This window comes from Lithobates pipiens, unplaced genomic scaffold (genome assembly GCF_037356315.1).
Source record: "Lithobates pipiens isolate NorthernLeopardFrog02 unplaced genomic scaffold, aLitPip1_a1.2 Scaffold_373, whole genome shotgun sequence".
NCBI classification, from domain to species: Eukaryota; Metazoa; Chordata; class Amphibia; order Anura; family Ranidae; genus Lithobates; species Lithobates pipiens.
Genome location: NW_027507829.1, coordinates 1 through 18,925, shown reverse-complemented (window position 1 = coordinate 18,925; position 18,925 = coordinate 1). Strand labels below are relative to the sequence as shown.

General features: G+C 55.4%; 2 protein-coding genes across 2 annotated transcripts; one reads left to right on the top strand and one right to left on the bottom strand.

Annotated features, from left to right (window-relative positions):
* The first annotated feature begins 5,026 nt into the window (after positions 1 to 5,026).
* RPUSD4 (RNA pseudouridine synthase D4) lies at positions 5,027 to 8,848 on the top strand. Its single transcript, XM_077466826.1, has 6 exons — positions 5,027 to 5,268; positions 6,236 to 6,437; positions 6,509 to 6,602; positions 6,902 to 7,049; positions 7,159 to 7,256; positions 8,200 to 8,848. Exons 1-6 carry the CDS (start codon positions 5,070 to 5,072, stop codon positions 8,428 to 8,430), a joined length of 972 nt encoding a protein of 323 aa, XP_077322952.1. The 5' UTR covers positions 5,027 to 5,069; the 3' UTR covers positions 8,431 to 8,848.
* LOC143956634 (sodium/glucose cotransporter 2-like) lies at positions 7,762 to 11,636 on the bottom strand. Its single transcript, XM_077466827.1, has 3 exons — positions 11,423 to 11,636; positions 10,768 to 10,831; positions 7,762 to 8,627 (listed from the first exon to the last, which is right to left on the bottom strand). The coding sequence occupies exons 1-3, from the start codon at positions 11,588 to 11,590 to the stop codon at positions 8,461 to 8,463; spliced, it is 399 nt and encodes a 132-aa protein (XP_077322953.1). The 5' UTR covers positions 11,591 to 11,636; the 3' UTR covers positions 7,762 to 8,460.
* Between the last annotated feature and the right edge of the window lie 7,289 nt (positions 11,637 to 18,925).

The following is an 18,925-nucleotide window of genomic DNA, read 5'->3' as shown; positions in this document are numbered from 1 at the left end:
GTGTGCGGTGCCGCTGTGACCCCTTACCACGTGATCGGCTCTCAGCCAATGACAGCTGATCACATGATGTAAACAAAAGCTCGGTAATCGTTTTTTTGGTCTCATGCTGACAGCGTGAGCAGAAAAAAAAGCCGATCACCGGCTCATCTGCAAGGGACATCGGTCCCGAAAAGGAAGAGGCAATTATGCCTCATCTGTGCCCACCAGTACCCCTTGCCAGTGCCACCTATCAATGCCCACTAGTGGTGCCAATCAGTGCCTCCTAGCAGTGCTGCCTATCAGTGTAACCGATCAGTGCCCATTATTGGCACCCATAAGTGCCCATCACTGCCACCTATCGGTGCCCATCAGTGCCGCCTCATCAGCGTACATCAATAAATGAGAAAAATTACCTGTTTGCAAAATTTTATAACAAAATATAAAAACCAATGTTGTATGCCCGCGCAAATGTCATTCAAACTGCATCAGCACTGAAAGCTGAAAATTGGTCTGGACAGGAGGGGGGTTTAAGTGCCCGGTGAGCAAGAGGTTAAAAGAGCGAACAGATCCGCCATGTCCGAGGGAAGGTTTCCGCATCCAATGGTTTTCCACCAATGTCTGTATGTGTGACTACCCTCATATGAGCGTATTACAGCACAACTGACACCAGGGGGCGTCTGACAACATACATTCATAAACATTTCCACAACAGCCCCTCCTCTTGTCATATCCTCCCATGTGTCCCTCGATGGATCTTCTTCTTACACCTGGAAACGTATCAGTCCTTACCGTCCATAAAAAAGGAAAACACGGCTTGACATGTATGTTCTTCAGGAGGGATGACTTATAGGGAGGACACGACACGGGGAGCTGTAGTAATCGCCGGTCGGTCTGGGATCCTCGGTGTCTGGTACGTGGGTCAGGCTTCGGGGCGTCTCCTCTCGGTGAGGAAGATGTGGTCATCTGCTCGGACGCTGGTCACTCGTCCAATCAGGCAACAGGAGCTCCTCATCACAGCATATAGAAGGAATAGAAAAAAAAACAACATGAGTATATATATGAGTATATATCCCTCTACTTCCTTCAACCACGATCCGATGGAAAATAAAAAATCCCCCAAGTTTCCCAAACCCCTAAGGATCCCGACCTTCACTAGCTATAGATCCGGCTTTGCCTCTCAGGGATCCGACCCCCATCCATATGGGCCTGAACTTTGTCACCGGTATCCCCGATCCTTTCCTATCAAGTCACAGGAACCCCCCTTGGATTGTGGGATCCAGTTACATGAAAACATCCCGTCCTCAATGGATGAAAAATTGTTCAATCGTTTCATAAGCTCATCCCCCCCCCCGTGTACAAGCAGGAAACCACGTCCAGACCTGGTCAGGAATGGTGAACAATTCCCTTCTAGCTGTCCCTGACATTCCTACCTTCTCGCTCCATCAGATCCTCACAATCGGCCACGACATAAGATGCTGGGATGAGATTCCTCAGCACACATGAACCTCTCGCCTTCGGGGAATTACCTTATAAGCTGTAGATCCGCATTAATACCAAACTAAAGTTGAAGCAAACTTGTGGGCCACCTCGTTATCCCGATACCAAAGCTGACAAGATCCAGACCGATTGTCAAAATTATAATTCATTTTACCCTCTAGAAATGTATCGTTAAGTTCTATAGACAAATGTTTGGATTTTACTAGTTTGTCAGAACTCCTCACACCAATATGAACGTCCTCTATACCATGTATCGCCGCCATCGCTGGGGCCCCAGAGCTCGGGGGAGACCCCACCTTGTGTCCTGTTCACTTTCTTAGCTAGTTGGAAAATACAATTTAAAAAATATAAACAAAGATACTCCTCATCCTTTGGTGTGGTTGAGCGGCTTCTTGCAGTGGCCGGTCTGGTCTCGTCCCTCAGATTCTCTGGCCCAGTCACCTGGTTATATAGAATGTAAACTGGTTATTGTGTCTGGGTCCAGGAGGGACTCGTGAACCCCGTGGGGGACCTTTTGGAGTACATGTTGCAGTGATTGCACCTACCTCATCACCTGGGAATGTAGGTGACCGCTAATGAGGAGAGTACAACTCTGGTCTTGGTTGACCTCCAAACAACCCTCATATGGCAATAAGCCAGACATGAGGGGACTCAATGACTGTGGTCACCGCATCTTACTGCAGCATTACTGAAGCTCTCAGTAGGGAATAGAGGGGATGGGTTGGAAAGCTCTCAGTTGGGAATAGAGGGGATGGGTTGGAAAGCTCTCAGTTGGGAATAGAGGGGATGGGTTGGAAAGCTCTCAGTTGGGAATAGAGGGGATGGGTTGGAAAGCTCTCAGTTGGGAATAGAGGGGATGGGTTGGAAAGCTCTCAGTTGGGAATAGAGGGGATGGGTAGGAAAGCTCTCAGTTGGGAATAGAGGGGATGGGTTGGAAAGCTCTCAGTAGGGAATAGAGGGGATGGGTTGGAAAGCTCTCAGTTGGGAATAGAGGGGATGGGTTGGAAAGCTCTCAGTTGGGAATAGAGGGGATGGGTAGGAAAGCTCTCAGTTGGGAATAGAGGGGATGGGTTGGAAAGCTCTCAGTAGGGAATAGAGGGGATGGGTTGGAAAGCTCTCAGTTGGGAATAGAGGGGATGGGTTGGAAAGCTCTCAGTTGGGAATAGAGGGGATGGGTAGTAAAGCTCTCAGTTGGGAATAGAGGGGATGGGTTGGAAAGCTCTCAGTTGGGAATAGAGGGGATGGGTAGTAAAGCTCTCAGTTGGGAATAGAGGGGATGGGTTGGAAAGCTCTCAGTAGGGAATAGAGGGGATGGGTTGGAAAGCTCTCAGTAGGGAATAGAGGGGACGGGTTGGAAAGCTCTCAGTTGGGAATAGAGGGTATGGGTAGGGAAGCTCTCAGTAGGGAATAGAGGGTATGGGTAGGGAAGCTCTCAGTAGGGAATAGAGGGTATGGGTAGGGAAGCTCAGGTACTCTTGGAACTGCTGACACTTGAAATGTCTCTCTAGATAATCCAGGGAATAGCCGTTCACAACTGGATGTTACAACAATCGGATAAATCCCATTTTAGTGAATTTAGCAACCGGCAGGTGATTCAGATAAAGTATCTGCCACAGACTTGGTTGTAACTGAAGGATGAAATTAGAGAACTGTCATACGGTACTGGTATCTTGCAGCCGGTCCGGTGATACCGTACGACTGCGGATTCACTTGGTGTCCTTTCAGCTCAGCTTCCAGGCTCCTACCGAGCAGCCAGCCTCGTGCGTGGTCCTCTTCTGAGGAGTCCTCCTCTGGTTGCGTTTTCAGTCGCTGGGCCTCTCCAAACCCGAGACGGCACCTAAACACCTCGGGAACCCTCCTTCCACTTACTGTGCCTCGGGCTAGCCAGTCCTGAGACTTGGAAATGGATGGATCCGCACCCCAGGCCGTGAGGACCTCTGGGGGCTGGTCAGGGGACTGGAACCTCGAATCACATGACCTCAGCACCTTAAGTACCCTCTCCCAGAATACACAGCGAGACAACGCACCCACTGATTGGCTCAGAGAGAGATTGGCACCCAATGCGTCCAACCAGACTGCGTTCCAATGCTTGCCAAAGGTGACACCTCCACCTATGGCCAAGCAGAACACAATACAGTCCGGCCAAACTGATACCGAGACCATTATTTACTACAATCACCCCCAAAACCCAACTATCTTAGGAACATTTAAATTGACAAATCATAGCGCATGCTCTTCAGGAGTCCGGCACTACATTACAACCCGGGGGGGGGTAATACCCGGAACCATTGAAAAAAGGGTTCCTATGGGAGCGTCCTTCACCAGACTGCTGACTCCAATTCCATCAGAGGAAGAAAGTGGTGGAGCCCGTCATCCTACCAGGTCACAGACTTGGCTACACTCCCTATGGGAGCCCATTGATTTGAATGGGAGTCGGATCACGAGGATCCGCCTTGTGTGCTAAGGGAACCCCCGCCAAAATGGAAAAGAAATGGTGTGGAGTTCCCCCCAAAATCCATACCAGACCCTTTTTTGGAGCACATAGTGTGGCAGGTCAGGAAAGGGGGTGAGCGCATGCCCCCCCCGTACTATACCAGGCTACTGTACATGCCCTCAACATGGGGGGTGCTTTTGGGCAGGGGGAGCCCTGCACCCCCCACCCCAAAGCACCTTGTCCCCATGCTGATGAGGACAGGGGCCTCTTCCTGACAACCCTGGCCATTGGTTGTCGGGATCTGCAGGCGGCGGGTTTATCAGCCCCCCACCCTATGTGAATGTCTTCTTTGCTGTCTTCTGATCTTGACTCAACGCGATCTCCCGTGTAATACCGGCTCCGCCATGTGCAATGACATATATTGGCATGGGGTGGGGCCACACGCTGACATCATTTTGAGGCCCCACCCCTTGTGACATCATCGTATCATGCACATGGCGGACCCTGCAGACTGCAGAGAGGAGACCCGGAGAGGGAGAAGCGGAGCAGAGAGGAGACCCGGAGAGGGAGAAGACAGAGCAGAGAGGAGACCTGGAGAGGGAGAAGGACCCCACTTTCCTGACCTGCCGGGCTGTGTGCTCAGATAGGGGTCTGGTATGGATTTTGCTCATTGTGATCCGACGTCTATTCAAATCAATGGGATTCCGGAGGAACCTTCGATTTTTGAATAGAGGAAGAGAAACGCCCGATGAGAATCAACTCTTTATATACAGCTGAGCGTCGCTCCTTGGCCCTATGAGAGGCTCAACCTGACATAACCCCTCCTCCACATAACCCGCCCCCAACATAACCCCTCCCCCAGACATGATCTATTTTCTGATAGCAGAGGCCTCAGAGAATAAAATAGTGGAAGTCCCAAGTATTTGTGTCACGTGACATATCCGCAGAGATCCAGGAAAATGTCACTAAAAATTCTCTAAAGTGAATAGAAAGGAAAATAATAACCCCGCCCCTCATGTCACCTGACATTCTCCGGTCCCGCCCCCATAGATATCAGTGTGATGTCACTTTATTCCTGTAGAGGGCGGCGCTCCGATCTGCAGCCACACCACCTTGGTGACACGAAGGGAGGTGACGTCATCGGTGTGCGACGGAGAAGATGGCGGCGGCCGGGGCGACACGGGGTGCGCGGAGATTGGCGGAGCGGCTGAGAGCGGAGAAGAGATTGGCGGAGCGGAGTGCGGGGACCGGAGCGCGGACACCGACCGGCCCGACCGTGAGAGATCTCCGGGCCTGGTCACTCCCCGGAGAGGCGGGGCTTATCCTCATCAACAAACCGCCCGGACTGCCCACCCACGGTGAGATCGCCCCGCCCCCTACTGCATGACCCCCCCTACCGCATGACCCCCCTCTGACCCCTCCCCCCACTGCATGACCCACCTCTGACCCCTCCCCCTACTGCATGACCCACCTCTGACCCCTCCCCCACCGCATGACCCCTCCCCCCACTGCATGACCCACCTCTGACCCTTCCGCCACCACAATACCCCCCTCTGACCCCTCCCCCTACTACATGACCCACCTCTGACCCCTCCCCTCACCGCATTACCCCCCTCTGACCCCTCCCCCTACCGCATGACCCCCCTCTGACCCCTACCGCATGACCCCCCTCTGACCCCACCCCCCCACCACATGACCTACCTCTGATCCCTCCCCCCACTGCATGACCCCCCCCCCCACTTCTGACCCCTCCCCCCTACCGCATGACCCCCCTCTGACCCCCCCTACTGCATGACCCCCCCCCACCGCATTACCCACCTCTGACCCCTCCCCCCTACCGCATGACCCCCCTCTGACCCCTACCGCATGACCCCCCTCTGACCCCACCCCCCCACCACATGACCTACCTCTGATCCCTCCCCCCACTGCATGACCCCCCCCCCCCACTTCTGACCCCTCCCCCCTACCGCATGACCCCCCTCTGACCCCCCCTACTGCATGACCCCCCCCCACCGCATTACCCACCTCTGACCCCTCCCCCCTACCGCATGACCCCCCTCTGACCCCCCCTACTGCATGACCACCCCACCGCATTACCCCCCTCTGACCGCATGACCCACCTCTGATCCCTCCCCCTACTGCATGACCCCCTCCCCCTACTGCATGACCCGCCTCTTAACCCCTCCCCCCTACCGCATGACCCCTCCCCCTACTGCATGACCCCCCCCCCTCTGACCCCTCCCCCTACCACATGACCACCTCTGACCCCTCCCCCTACTGCATGACCCCCCTCCCCCACCGTATGACCCCTCCTTCCCGTTTCAGGGGGCCCCGGAGTGGAGCGCAGTGTGGTGTCGTTGCTCCCGGCGTTGTCTCGGTTGTTGTTCGGAGGAGGGGCGGAGCCTCTGCGGATCTGTCACCGATTGGATAAGGACAGCAGCGGGGCGTTACTCCTCGCCCAGAGCGCCGAATCTGCCGACCGCGTCCAGCGAGCTCTGCGGGAGCACCGCATGTCCCGAGTCTATTGGTGAGAAGACTTCCCGCCCCTCCCCCTCCCTTCCTCCCCTCCCCCAACTCATCACTCTGTGTCTTCTACAGGGCCCTGTGTGTGGGGGCCCCAACCCCCCCAGAGGGGATCCTGGACATCCCCCTCATAGAGAAGGAGACGCCGGGGCCACAGAAACACTTCAAGGTGAGACTTCGGGGGCATCACCCCCTCCCACAGGGAGGACCCCTCCCATCCCCCTCCCACAGGGAGGTCCCCTCCCATCCCCCTCCCACAGGGAGGTCCCCTCCCGTCATCCCCTCCCCCCAGGAGGACCCCTCCCATAGGTCCCCTCCCGTCATCTTTTTACCCCCCTCCCCATGTTCTTCACCCCATACTGTCCCCTCCCATCATCTACCCCCCCTTCCCATGTACCTCCCCCCAGTTCCACCCTCTCCTTTCCCTATATTGGGGGGGTGGCTGACCGGTTCTCTCTCTCCTTGCAGATGGCGCTGTGCCCGCGGTTCCGGGTGTCTTCGGACGGCTCAGTACAGAGGTTCCGGGTCAGCCGCTCCGCCCACGAGGCCGTCACCCAATACCGCACTCTGGAGAAGTCATCGGGAGTCTCACTCCTGGAGCTGCAGCCACTCACAGGTCTGTCTTCCCCCTCCCCCTCTCTGTGCGCCGTAGATTCCAGGATTGGGGGGAATGGCAGCTTCCAGCGGAGGCGTCTCACACAGGTCTCTCTCTCTCCTCTCTGTAGGGGTGAAGCATCAGCTGAGAAGTCACCTGGCTCTGGCCCTGAGCTGCCCCATCCTGGGGGACCACAAATACTCCCACTGGGGGCGCCTGGCCCCTCAGGTAAGATCGCTGACCCTCCCCCCGGAGCAAATCCTAATTCTGCCACTTTAAGTGAGGAGGGGGAGGGGTGTACCATGTTATCAGGAAAACAGTCGTTATGTGTGGGGGCGGGGCCTTTTTCATTACACATAGCAGGGGCGGGGCAAAATTTATTAGACAGTACATCACATATTGGGGACCTTGTTACACACAGTACATCACTCAGCGGGGGCGGGGCCTTGTTACACACAAGACATCACTCAGCGGGGGCGGGGCCTTGTTACACACAGGACATCACTCAGCGGGGGCGGGGCCTTGTTACACACAGGACATCACTCAGCGGGGGCGGGCCCTTGTTACACACAGGACATCACTCAGCGGGGGCGGGGCCTTGTTACACACAGGACATCACTCAGCGGGGGCGGGGCCTTGTTACACACAGGACATCACTCGGCTGGGCCTTGTTGCATAGTACAACACTCATCAGGGGGCGGGGCCTTGTTTATTACACATAGTACATCACACATTGAGGGCGTAAACATGTTTATTATACAAAGTACACTACACAGTGAGGGCATTGCCAATTACACATGATAAATCATTGAGCGGGGGCAGGGCCTTATTACACATAGCAAATGGGGTGGCAGGACGTTGTTATAGTACATTATGCAGCGGAGGCGGGGCCTTGTTCATCACACAGCGGAGGTGGGGCCTTCTTGTTCATCACACAGCGGAGGCAGGGCCTTGTTCATCACATAGCTGGGGGGGCCTTTTTCATAACTCATCAGGGGGCGGGGCATTATTTCACATAGTACATCACACAGCGTGGGCGGGGCCTTGTTACACACAGTACATCACACAGCGGGGGCGGGGTCATGTTACAGTACATCACACAGCGGGGGCGGGGTCATGTTGTACATGATGCAGCAGAATATTTATCCTCATTCTTCTCTGGTTTCCTCAGAAATTGCCAGCGCCGGTGCTGCGCTCTCTCGGCATCCCCTCCCCCCAGGCGCGCTCTCTTCTTCTTCACCTCCATGCCGCTCAGATCACCCTCCAGTTGTCTCCGGAGGACCCCCCCCTGGTGTTACGCTGTGCACCCCCCAAACACTTCCTGAGTGCCCTGCGCAGACTGAAATTCTCTCCCCCGAGCCTGCAGGACATCCCCCTCCCCCCTGATGAAGGCTCCCCATAACCCCCCGACACAAGGCAGAAATGGGCGGAGTCAGGCATAGTACGCCCACAGGAAGATGGCGCAACTCATCATGACCACGGCGTGCGCATTGACCAGCCACGCGTCTCTGGGCTCCTCCTGGATGTCTGGCAGAGCGGGGGAGGGGCCCTCCTGGATGTCTGGCAGAGCGGGGGAGGGGCCCTTCTCTGGAGCGCCTCCTGTGGAGAGGACAATGAATCACATCATTTATTATATGCTTCACCCGTAATGAGAACTGTCTGTGACTGCTGCTGACCACACCCTCTGAGGAGGAGGAGTCTGGTACCATCCGGGTGCTGAACACACCCTCTGAGGAGGAGGAGTCTGGTACCCATAATAATACTTCATGTTGGAGATGGAAATGTGCCGAACTCAATAAACAAAGTTCCATGTCATGTGATTATCAGTGTCTCCGCCTCTTCCTGTACCGTGCCAATACCCACGTGACCCATACCGTGTCGGGACAATACCCGCGTGACCCGTGCCAGGGCAATGCCCACTTGACTGGTACCGTGCAAATACCCGCGATAAAGGGACAATAAAATGTGACCCATACAATGCCGGGGCAATAACCATGTGATCTGTACATCTGGCGGCACAGTGGTGCAGTGGGCGGCGCGGTGGTGTAGTGGGTGGCGCGGTGGTGTAGTGGGTGGCGCAGTGGTGTAGTGGGTGGCGCGGTGGTGTAGTGGGCGGCGCGGTGGTGTAGTGGGCGGCGCGGTGGTGTAGTGGGTGGCGCAGTGGTGTAGTGGGAGGCACAGTGGTGTAGTGGGTAGCACAGTGGTTAGTGGGTGGCACAGTGGTGTAGTGGCTAGCACAGTGGTTAGTGGGTGGCACAGTGGAGTAGTGGGTGGCACAGTGGAGTAGTGGGCGGCACAGTGGAGTAGTGGGTGGCACAGTGGTGTAGTGGACGGCACAGTGGTGTAGTGGGTGGCACAGTGTTTAGTGGTTGGCACAGTGGTGTAGTGGGTGGCACAGTGGTGTAGTGGCTAGCACAGTGGTAAGTGGGTGGCACAGTGGAGTAGTGGGTGGCACAGTGGAGTAGTGGGCGGCACAGTGGAGTAGTGGGTGGCACAGTGGTGTAGTGGGCGGCACAGTTGTGTAGTGGGTGGCACAGTGTTTAGTGGTTGGCACAGTGGTGTAGTGGGTAGCACAGTGGTGTAGTGGGTAGCACAGTGGTTAGTGGGTGGCACAGTGGAGTAGTGGGTGGCACAGTGGTGTAGTGGGAGGCACAGTGGTTAGTGGGTGGCACAGTGGTGTAGTGGGTAGCACAGTGGTTAGTGGGTGGCACAGTGATTAGTGGGTGGCACAGTGGAGTAGTGGGTGGCACAGTGGAGTAGTGGGTGGCACAGTGGTGTAGTCGGTGGCACAGTGGTGTAGTGGGAGGCACAGTGGTGTAGTCAGTGGCACAGTGGTGTAGTGGGAGGCACAGTGATTAGTGGGTGGCACAGTGGAGTAGTGGGTGGCACAGTGGTGTAGTGGGCGGCACAGTGGTTAGTGGGTGGCACAGTGGAGTAGTGGGTGGCACAGTGGTGTAGTCGGTGGCACAGTGGTGTAGTGGGAGGCACAGTGGTGTAGTCAGTGGCACAGTGGTGTAGTCAGTGGCACAGTGGTGTAGTCGGTGGCACAGTGGTGTAGCGGGCGGTGCAGTGGTGTGGTGGGCGGCACAGTGGTGTAGTGGGCGGGCACAGTGGTGTAGTGGGCGGGCACAGTGGTGTAGTCGGTGGCACAGTGGTGTAGTGGGAGGCACAGTGGTGTAGTCGGTGGCACAGTGGTGTAGTGGGAGGCACAGTGGTGTATTGAGTAGCACAGTGGTGTAGTGGGCGGGCACAGTGGTGTAGTGGGCGGGCACAGTGGTGTAGTGGGCGGGCACAGTGGTGTAGTCGGTGGCACAGTGGTGTAGTGGGTGGCACAGTGGTGTAGTGGTTATCACTCTCACCTAGCAGTAAAAAGGGTCGCTGGTTCAAATCCCGACCAGGACACTACCTGCCTGGAGTTTGCATGTACTCCCTGTGTGGGTTTCCTCCGGGTACTCCGGTTTCCTCCCACACTCCAAAGACATGCAGGGAGGTTAATTGGCTTCTGTCCAAAATTGTCCCTAATATATGAATGGGGACCTTGGATTGTGGCTCCCTGAGGGTCGGGACTGATGTGAGTGTGCGATGTACAGGGATAGGGACAATTGTAGACACTCAGGATGGACTGGTGTCTTTATTCAACCTTACTAACTATGTAATAATGTTTGTGTAGTAACAGAGATGCCACATGGTGTCTGTGATTGGTTGGTGCCGGTGCTGGTGCTGTGATTGGTCACATTACCTGACTTCCCCATCTCCTCCCGCGGCTCCTGGCTGTGCCGAAGGCTGAACACCAACCGATACAACTGCGGGATGAGAAGGAATGGGGAATGTTATCTACCAATGAGATCCCTGAACCATGAATACAAATACTGGACAGGAGGATCGGATCAGAGAGCCCGGGTTATATACCTTCGGGGGATTGGACACTGGTAGGGATGAGCCGAACCCCCCCTGGTAAAGATTTGCTGGGACCGCCCCCTAGTGTGCCCATATAACCCCCCATCTCCCCCCATCCCCCCCCCCGCCCACTCCGTGAAGCCTCTAATATTTAATTGAAGATATTTTCTGTAATTTCCTAATCTTCCCCTAGCACCACCCTGAACCCCTTCACCTCTCATGGGGGGGGGGGACAGGGGGAAGAGCGGTTATAGGTGGAAGGGGTGTTATGGGTAAAAGGGGGGGGGGCTACAGAGAGCAGAGGGGTTATAGGTGGAAGAAGGGTTAGAGGGGTACGGGCTTACAACCTGTTTACTAGCGTTGTAACCTCCTGTAGGTGGCGGCATAACCCGACTATTTGTGAATTCCGGGGTCCCTCCATAGACTTGAAGGAAAAGATCTGACAATACCCAGTGGTATTTTTCGGCCCATAGCCTGACACTACTGACGTCTCTCACCTGCTGGTCCGGGATGGGCGGCGTGCAGTAGGACACGGCCAGGATCAGGACCCCCGAGCAGAAGAAGAGGATGATAGCAAAGTAGAGATAATGAACTCCGCAGATGAGCGCAGGGCAGGAGCTGGGGGCGGAGCAACTTCCTGATCCAAAGGCAAATTCAGGCACCATCCGACAAAGACCCAGGAACAGCCCTCCAATCAGACCCCAGAAGGCACCCTGCAAGAAAGAGCATCCAGATATATGGCGGGGGGGTGGGGAAGGGTGTGATTGGTAATATGTGGGGGTTGGGTGGTGTATAGTGGAACAATATGTAGGCTGTGGTGGTGTGCATCCGCATAGTTTAAGAACTCAGGATTGGTGGAGGCAGAGGGTACGGTGTCCAATACCACGATTTGTATGTGGATGAGGAGTTATGGGTGGAGGAGGGGATATGTTGGTGAGGAGTTATGGGTGGAGGAGGGGATATGTTGGTGAGGCGTTATGTGTGGAGGAGGGGATATGTTGGTGAGGCGTTATGGGTGGAGGAGGGGATATGTTGGTGAGGTGTTATGGGTGGAGGAGGGGATATGTTGGTGAGGAGTTATGGGTGGAGGAGGGGATATGTTGGTGAGGCGTTATGGGTGGAGGAGGGGATATGTTGGTGAGGAGTTATGGGTGGAGGAGGGGATATGTTAGTGAGGCGTTATGGGCGGAGGAGGGGATATGTTGGTGAGGCGTTATGGGTGGAGGAGGGGATATGTTGGTGAAGTGTTATGGGTGGAGGAGGGGATATGTTGGTGAGGCGTTATGGGCGGAGGAGGGAATATGTTGGTGAGGCGTTATGGGTGGAGGAGGGGATATGTTGGTGAGGCGTTATGGGTGGAGGAGGGGATATGTTGGTGGGGCGTTATGGGTGGAGGAGGGGATATGTTGGTGGGGCGTTATGGGCGGAGGAGGGGATATGTTGGTGAGGTGTTATGGGTGGAGGAGGGGATATGTTGGTGAGGCGTTATGGGTGGAGGAGGGGATATGTTGGTGAGGCGTTATGGGTGGAGGAGGGGATATGTTGGTGAGGCGTTATGGGCGGAGGAGGGGATATGTTGGTGAGGCGTTATGGGTGGAGGAGGGGATATGTTGGTGAGGCGTTATGGGCGGAGGAGGGGATATGTTGGTGAGGCGTTATGGGTGGAGGAGGGGATATGTTGGTGAGGCATTATGGGTGGAGGAGGGGATATGTTGGTGAGGCGTTATGGGTGGAGGAGGGGATATGTTGGTGAGGCATTATGGGTGGAGGAGGGGATATGTTGGTGAGGCGTTATGGGTGGAGGAGGGGATATGTTGGTGAGGCATTATGGGTGGAGGAGGGGATATGTTGGTGAGGCGTTATGGGTGGAGGAGGGGATATGTTGGTGAGGAGTTATGGGTGGAGGAGGGGATATGTTGGTGAGGCGTTATGGGTGGAGGAGGGGATATGTTGGTGAGGCGTTATGGGTGGAGGAGGGGATATGTTGGTGAGGTGTTATGGGTGGAGGAGGGGATATGTTGGTGGGGCGTTATGGGTGGAGGAGGGGATATGTTGGTGAGGAGTTATGGGTGGAGGAGGGGATATGTTGGTGAGGCGTTATGCGTGGAGGAGGGGATATGTTGGTGAGGCGTTATGGATGGAGGAGGGGATATGTTGGTGAGGCGTTATGGGTGGAGGAGGGGATATGTTGGTGAGGCGTTATGGGTGGAGGAGGGGATATGTTGGTGAGGCGTTATGGGTGGAGGAGGGGATATGTTGGTGAGGCGTTATGCGTGGAGGAGGGGATATGTTGGTGAGGCGTTATGGATGGAGGAGGGGATATGTTGGTGAGGTGTTATGGGTGGAGGAGGGGATATGTTGGTGAAGTGTTATGGGTGGATGAGGGGATATGTTGGTGAGGCGTTATGGGTGGAGGAGGGGATATGTTGGTGAGGCGTTATGGGTGGAGGAGGGGATATGTTGGTGGAGTGTTATGGGTGGAGGAGGGGATATGTTGGTGAGGCGTTATGGGTGGAGGAGGGGATATGTTGGTGAAGTGTTATGGGTGGAGGAGGGGATATGTTGGTGAGGCGTTATGGGTGGAGGAGGGGATATGTTGGTGAGGCGTTATGGGTGGAGGAGGGGATATGTTGGTGAGGCGTTATGGGTGGAGGAGGGGATATGTTGGTGAGGCGTTATGGGTGGAGGAGGGGATATGTTGGTGGAGTGTTATGGGTGGAGGAGGGGATATGTTGGTGGGGCGTTATGGGTGGAGGAGGGGATATGTTGGTGAAGTGTTATGGGTGGATGAGGGGATATGTTGGTGAGGCGTTATGGGCGGAGGAGGGGATATGTTGGTGAGGCGTTATGGGTGGAGGAGGGGATATGTTGGTGGAGTGTTATGGGTGGAGGAGGGGATATGTTGGTGAGGCGTTATGGGTGGAGGAGGGGATATGTTGGTGAGGTGTTATGGGTGGAGGAGGGGATATGTTGGTGAGGCGTTATGGGCGGAGGAGGGGATATGTTGGTGAGGCGTTATGGGTGGAGGAGGGGGATATGTTGGTGAGGCGTTATGGGTGGAGGAGGGGATATGTTGGTGGGGCGTTATGGGTGGAGGAGGGGATATGTTGGTGGGGCGTTATGGGTGGAGGAGGGGATATGTTGGTGGGGCGTTATGGGCGGAGGAGGGGATATGTTGGTGAGGTGTTATGGGTGGAGGAGGGGATATGTTGGTGAGGCGTTATGGGTGGAGGAGGGGATATGTTGGTGAGGCGTTATGGGCGGAGGAGGGGATATGTTGGTGAGGCGTTATGGGCGGAGGAGGGGATATGTTGGTGAGGCGTTATGGGCGGAGGAGGGGATATGTTGGTGAGGCGTTATGGGTGGAGGAGGGGATATGTTGGTGAGGCGTTATGGGTGGAGGAGGGGATATGTTGGTGAGGCGTTATGGGTGGAGGAGGGGATATGTTGGTGAGGCATTATGGGTGGAGGAGGGGATATGTTGGTGAGGCGTTATGGGTGGAGGAGGGGATATGTTGGTGAGGCATTATGGGTGGAGGAGGGGATATGTTGGTGAGGCGTTATGGGTGGAGGAGGGGATATGTTGGTGAGGAGTTATGGGTGGAGGAGGGGATATGTTGGTGAGGCGTTATGGGTGGAGGAGGGGATATGTTGGTGAGGCATTATGGGTGGAGGAGGGATATGTTGGTGAGGCGTTATGGGTGGAGGAGGGGATATGTTGGTGAGGCATTATGGGTGGAGGAGGGGATATGTTGGTGAGGCGTTATGGGTGGAGGAGGGGATATGTTGGTGAGGCATTATGGGTGGAGGAGGGGATATGTTGGTGGGGTGTTATGGGTGGAGGAGGGGATATGTTGGTGAGGCGTTATGGATGGAGGAGGGGATATGTTGGTGAGGCGTTATGGGTGGAGGAGGGGATATGTTGGTGAGGCGTTATGGGTGGAGGAGGGGATATGTTGGTGAGGCGTTATGGGTGGAGGAGGGGATATGTTGGTGAGGCATTATGGGTGGAGGAGGGGATATGTTGGTGAGGCGTTATGGGTGGAGGAGGGGATATGTTGGTGAGGCGTTATGGGTGGAGGAGGGGATATGTTGGTGAGGCGTTATGGGTGGAGGAGAGGATATGTTGGTGAGGCGTTATGGGTGGAGGAGGGGATATGTTGGTGGGGCGTTATGGGTGGAGGAGGGGATATGTTGGTGGGGCGTTATGGGTGGAGGAGGGGATATGTTGGTGGAGCGTTATGGGTGGAGGAGGGGATATGTTGGTGAGGCATTATGGGTGGAGGAGGGGATATGTTGGTGAGGTGTTATGGGTGGAGGAGGGGATATGTTGGTGGGGCGTTATGGGTGGAGGAGGGGATATGTTGGTGAGGCGTTATGGATGGAGGAGGGGATATGTTGGTGAGGTGTTATGGATGGAGGAGGGGATATGTTGGTGAGGTGTTATGGGTGGAGGAGGGGATATGTTGGTGAGGCGTTATGGGTGGAGGAGGGGATATGTTGGTGAGGCGTTATGGGTGGAGGAGGGGATATGTTGGTGAGGCGTTATGGGTGGAGGAGGGGATATGTTGGTGAGGCGTTATGGATGGAGGAGGGGATATGTTGGTGAGGTGTTATGGGTGGAGGAGGGGATATGTTGGTGGGGCGTTATGGGTGGAGGAGGGGATATGTTGGTGAGGCGTTATGGATGGAGGAGGGGATATGTTGGTGAGGCGTTATGGGTGGAGGAGGGGATATGTTGGTGAGGCGTTATGGGTGGAGGAGGGGATATGTTGGTGAGGCGTTATGGGTGGAGGAGGGGATATGTTGGTGAGGCATTATGGGTGGAGGAGGGGATATGTTTGGTGAGGCGTTATGGGTGGAGGAGGGGATATGTTGGTGAGGCGTTATGGGTGGAGGAGGGGATATGTTGGTGAGGCGTTATGGGTGGAGGAGAGGATATGTTGGTGAGGCGTTATGGGTGGAGGAGGGGATATGTTGGTGGGGCGTTATGGGTGGAGGAGGGGATATGTTGGTGGGGCGTTATGGGTGGAGGAGGGGATATGTTGGTGGAGCGTTATGGGTGGAGGAGGGGATATGTTGGTGAGGCATTATGGGTGGAGGAGGGGATATGTTGGTGAGGTGTTATGGGTGGAGGAGGGGATATGTTGGTGGGGCGTTATGGGTGGAGGAGGGGATATGTTGGTGAGGCGTTATGGATGGAGGAGGGGATATGTTGGTGAGGTGTTATGGATGGAGGAGGGGATATGTTGGTGAGGTGTTATGGGTGGAGGAGGGGATATGTTGGTGAGGCGTTATGGGTGGAGGAGGGGATATGTTGGTGAGGCGTTATGGGTGGAGGAGGGGATATGTTGGTGAGGCGTTATGGGTGGATGAGGGGATATGTTGGTGAGGTGTTATGGGCGGAGGAGGGGATATGTTGGTGAGGTGTTATGGGTGGATGAGGGGATATGTTGGTGAGGCGTTATGGGTGGAGGAGGGGATATGTTGGTGAGGTGTTATGGGTGGAGGAGGGGATATGTTGGTGGGGCGTTATGGGTGGAGGAGGGGATATGTTGGTGAGAAGTTGTGTGGAGGAGGGGATATGTTGGTGAGGCGTTATGGGTGGAGGAGGGGATATGTTGGTGAGGTGTTATGGGTGGAGGAGGGGATATGTTGGTGAGGTGTTATGGGTGGAGGAGGGGATATGTTGGTGAGGCGTTATGGGTGGAGGAGGGGATATGTTGGTGGGGCGTTATGGGCGGAGGAGGGGATATGTTGGTGAGGCGTTATGGGTGGAGGAGGGGATATGTTGGTGAGGAGTTATGGGTGGAGGAGGGGATATGTTGTTGGTGAGGCGTTATGGGTGGAGAAGGGGATATGTTGGTGAGGCGTTATGGGTGGAGGAGGGGATATGTTGGTGAGGCGTTATGGGTGGAGGAGGGGATATGTTGGTGAGGCGTTATGGGTGGAGGAGGGGATATGTTGGTGAGGCGTTATGGGTGGAGGAGGGGATATGTTGGTGAGGTGTTATGGGTGGAGGAGGGGATATGTTGGTGAGGCGTTATGGGTGGAGGAGGGGATATGTTGGTGAGGCGTTATGGGTGGAGGAGGGGATATGTTGGTGAGGCGTTATGGGTGGAGGAGGGGATATGTTGGTGAGGCGTTATGGGTGGAGGAGGGGATATGTTGGTGAGGCGTTATGGGTGGAGGAGGGGATATGTTGGTGAGGCGTTATGGGTGGAGGAGGGGATATGTTGGTGGGGCGTTATGGGTGGAGGAGGGGATATGTTGGTGAGGCGTTATGGGTGGAGGAGGGGATATGTTGGTGAAGTGTTATGGGTGGAGGAGGGGATATGTTGGTGAGGCGTTATGGGCGGAGGAGGGGATATGTTGGTGAAGTGTTATGGGTGGAGGAGGGGATATGTTGGTGAGGAGTTATGGGTGGAGGAGGGGATATGTTGGTGAGGCGTTATGGGTGGAGGAGGGGATATGTTGGTGGGGCGTTATGGGTGGAGGAGGGGATATGTTGGTGAGGCGTTATGGGTGGAGGAGGGGATATGTTGGTGAGGCGTTATGGGCGGAGGAGGGGATATGTTGGTGAGGCGTTATGGGTGGAGGAGGGGATATGTTGGTGAGGCGTTATGGGTGGATGAGGGGATATGTTGGTGGAGTGTTATGGGTGGAGGAGGGGATATGTTGGTGGAGTGTTATGGGTGGAGGAGGGGATATGTTGGTGAGGCGTTATGGGTGGAGGAGGGGATATGTTGGTGAGGCGTTATGGGTGGAGGAGGGGATATGTTGGTGGGGCGTTATGGGTGGAGGAGGGGATATGTTGGTGGGGCGTTATGGGTGGAGGAGGGGATATGTTGGTGAGGTGTTATGGGTGGAGGAGGGGATATGTTGGTGAGGCGTTATGGGTGGAGGAGGGGATATGTTGGTGAGGCGTTATGGGCGGAGGAGGGGATATGTTGGTGAGGCGTTATGGGTGGAGGAGGGGATATGTTGGTGAGGCGTTATGGGCGGAGGAGGGGATATGTTGGTGAGGCGTTATGGGTGGAGGAGGGGATATGTTGGTGAGGAGTTATGGGTGGAGGAGGGGATATGTTGGTGAGGCGTTATGGGTGGAGGAGGGGATATGTTGGTGAGGTGTTATGGGTGGAGGAGGGGATATGTTGGTGAGGCGTTATGGGTGGAGGAGGGGATATGTTGGTGAGGCGTTATGGGTGGAGGAGGGGATATGTTGGTGGGGCGTTATGGGTGGAGGAGGGGATATGTTGGTGAGGCGTTATGGGTGGAGGAGGGGATATGTTGGTGAGGCGTTATGGGCGGAGGAGGGGATATGTTGGTGAGGCGTTATGGGTGGAGGAGGGGATATGTGGTGGAGTGTTATGGGTGGAGGAGGGGATATGTTGGTGGGGCGTTATGGGTGGAGGAGGGGATATGTTGGTGAGGCGTTATGGGTGGATGAGGGGATATGTTGGTGAGGCGTTATGGGTGGAGGAGGGGATATGTTGGTGAGGCGTTATGGGTGGAGGAGGGGATATGTTGGTGAGGCGTTATGGGGGGAGGAGGGGATATGTTGGTGGGGTGTTATGGGTGGATGAGGGGATATGTTGGTGAGGCGTTATGGGTGGAGGAGGGGATATGTTGGTGAGGCGTTATGGGTGGAGGAGGGGATATGTTGGTGGGGCGTTATGGGCGGAGGAGGGGATATGTTGGTGAGGCGTTATGGGTGGAGGAGGGGATATGTTGGTGGAGTGTTATGGGTGGAGGAGGGGATATGTTGGTGAGGTGTTATGGGTGGAGGAGGGGATATGTTGGTGAGGTGTTATGGGTGGAGGAGGGGATATTTGGTGGGGCGTTATGGGTGGAGGAGGGGATATGTTGGTGGAGTGTTATGGGTGGAGGAGGGGATATGTTGGTGAGGTGTTATGGGCGGAGGAGGGGATATGTTGGTGAGGCGTTATGGGTGGAGGAGGGGATATGTTGGTGAGGTGTTATGGGTGGAGGAGGGGATA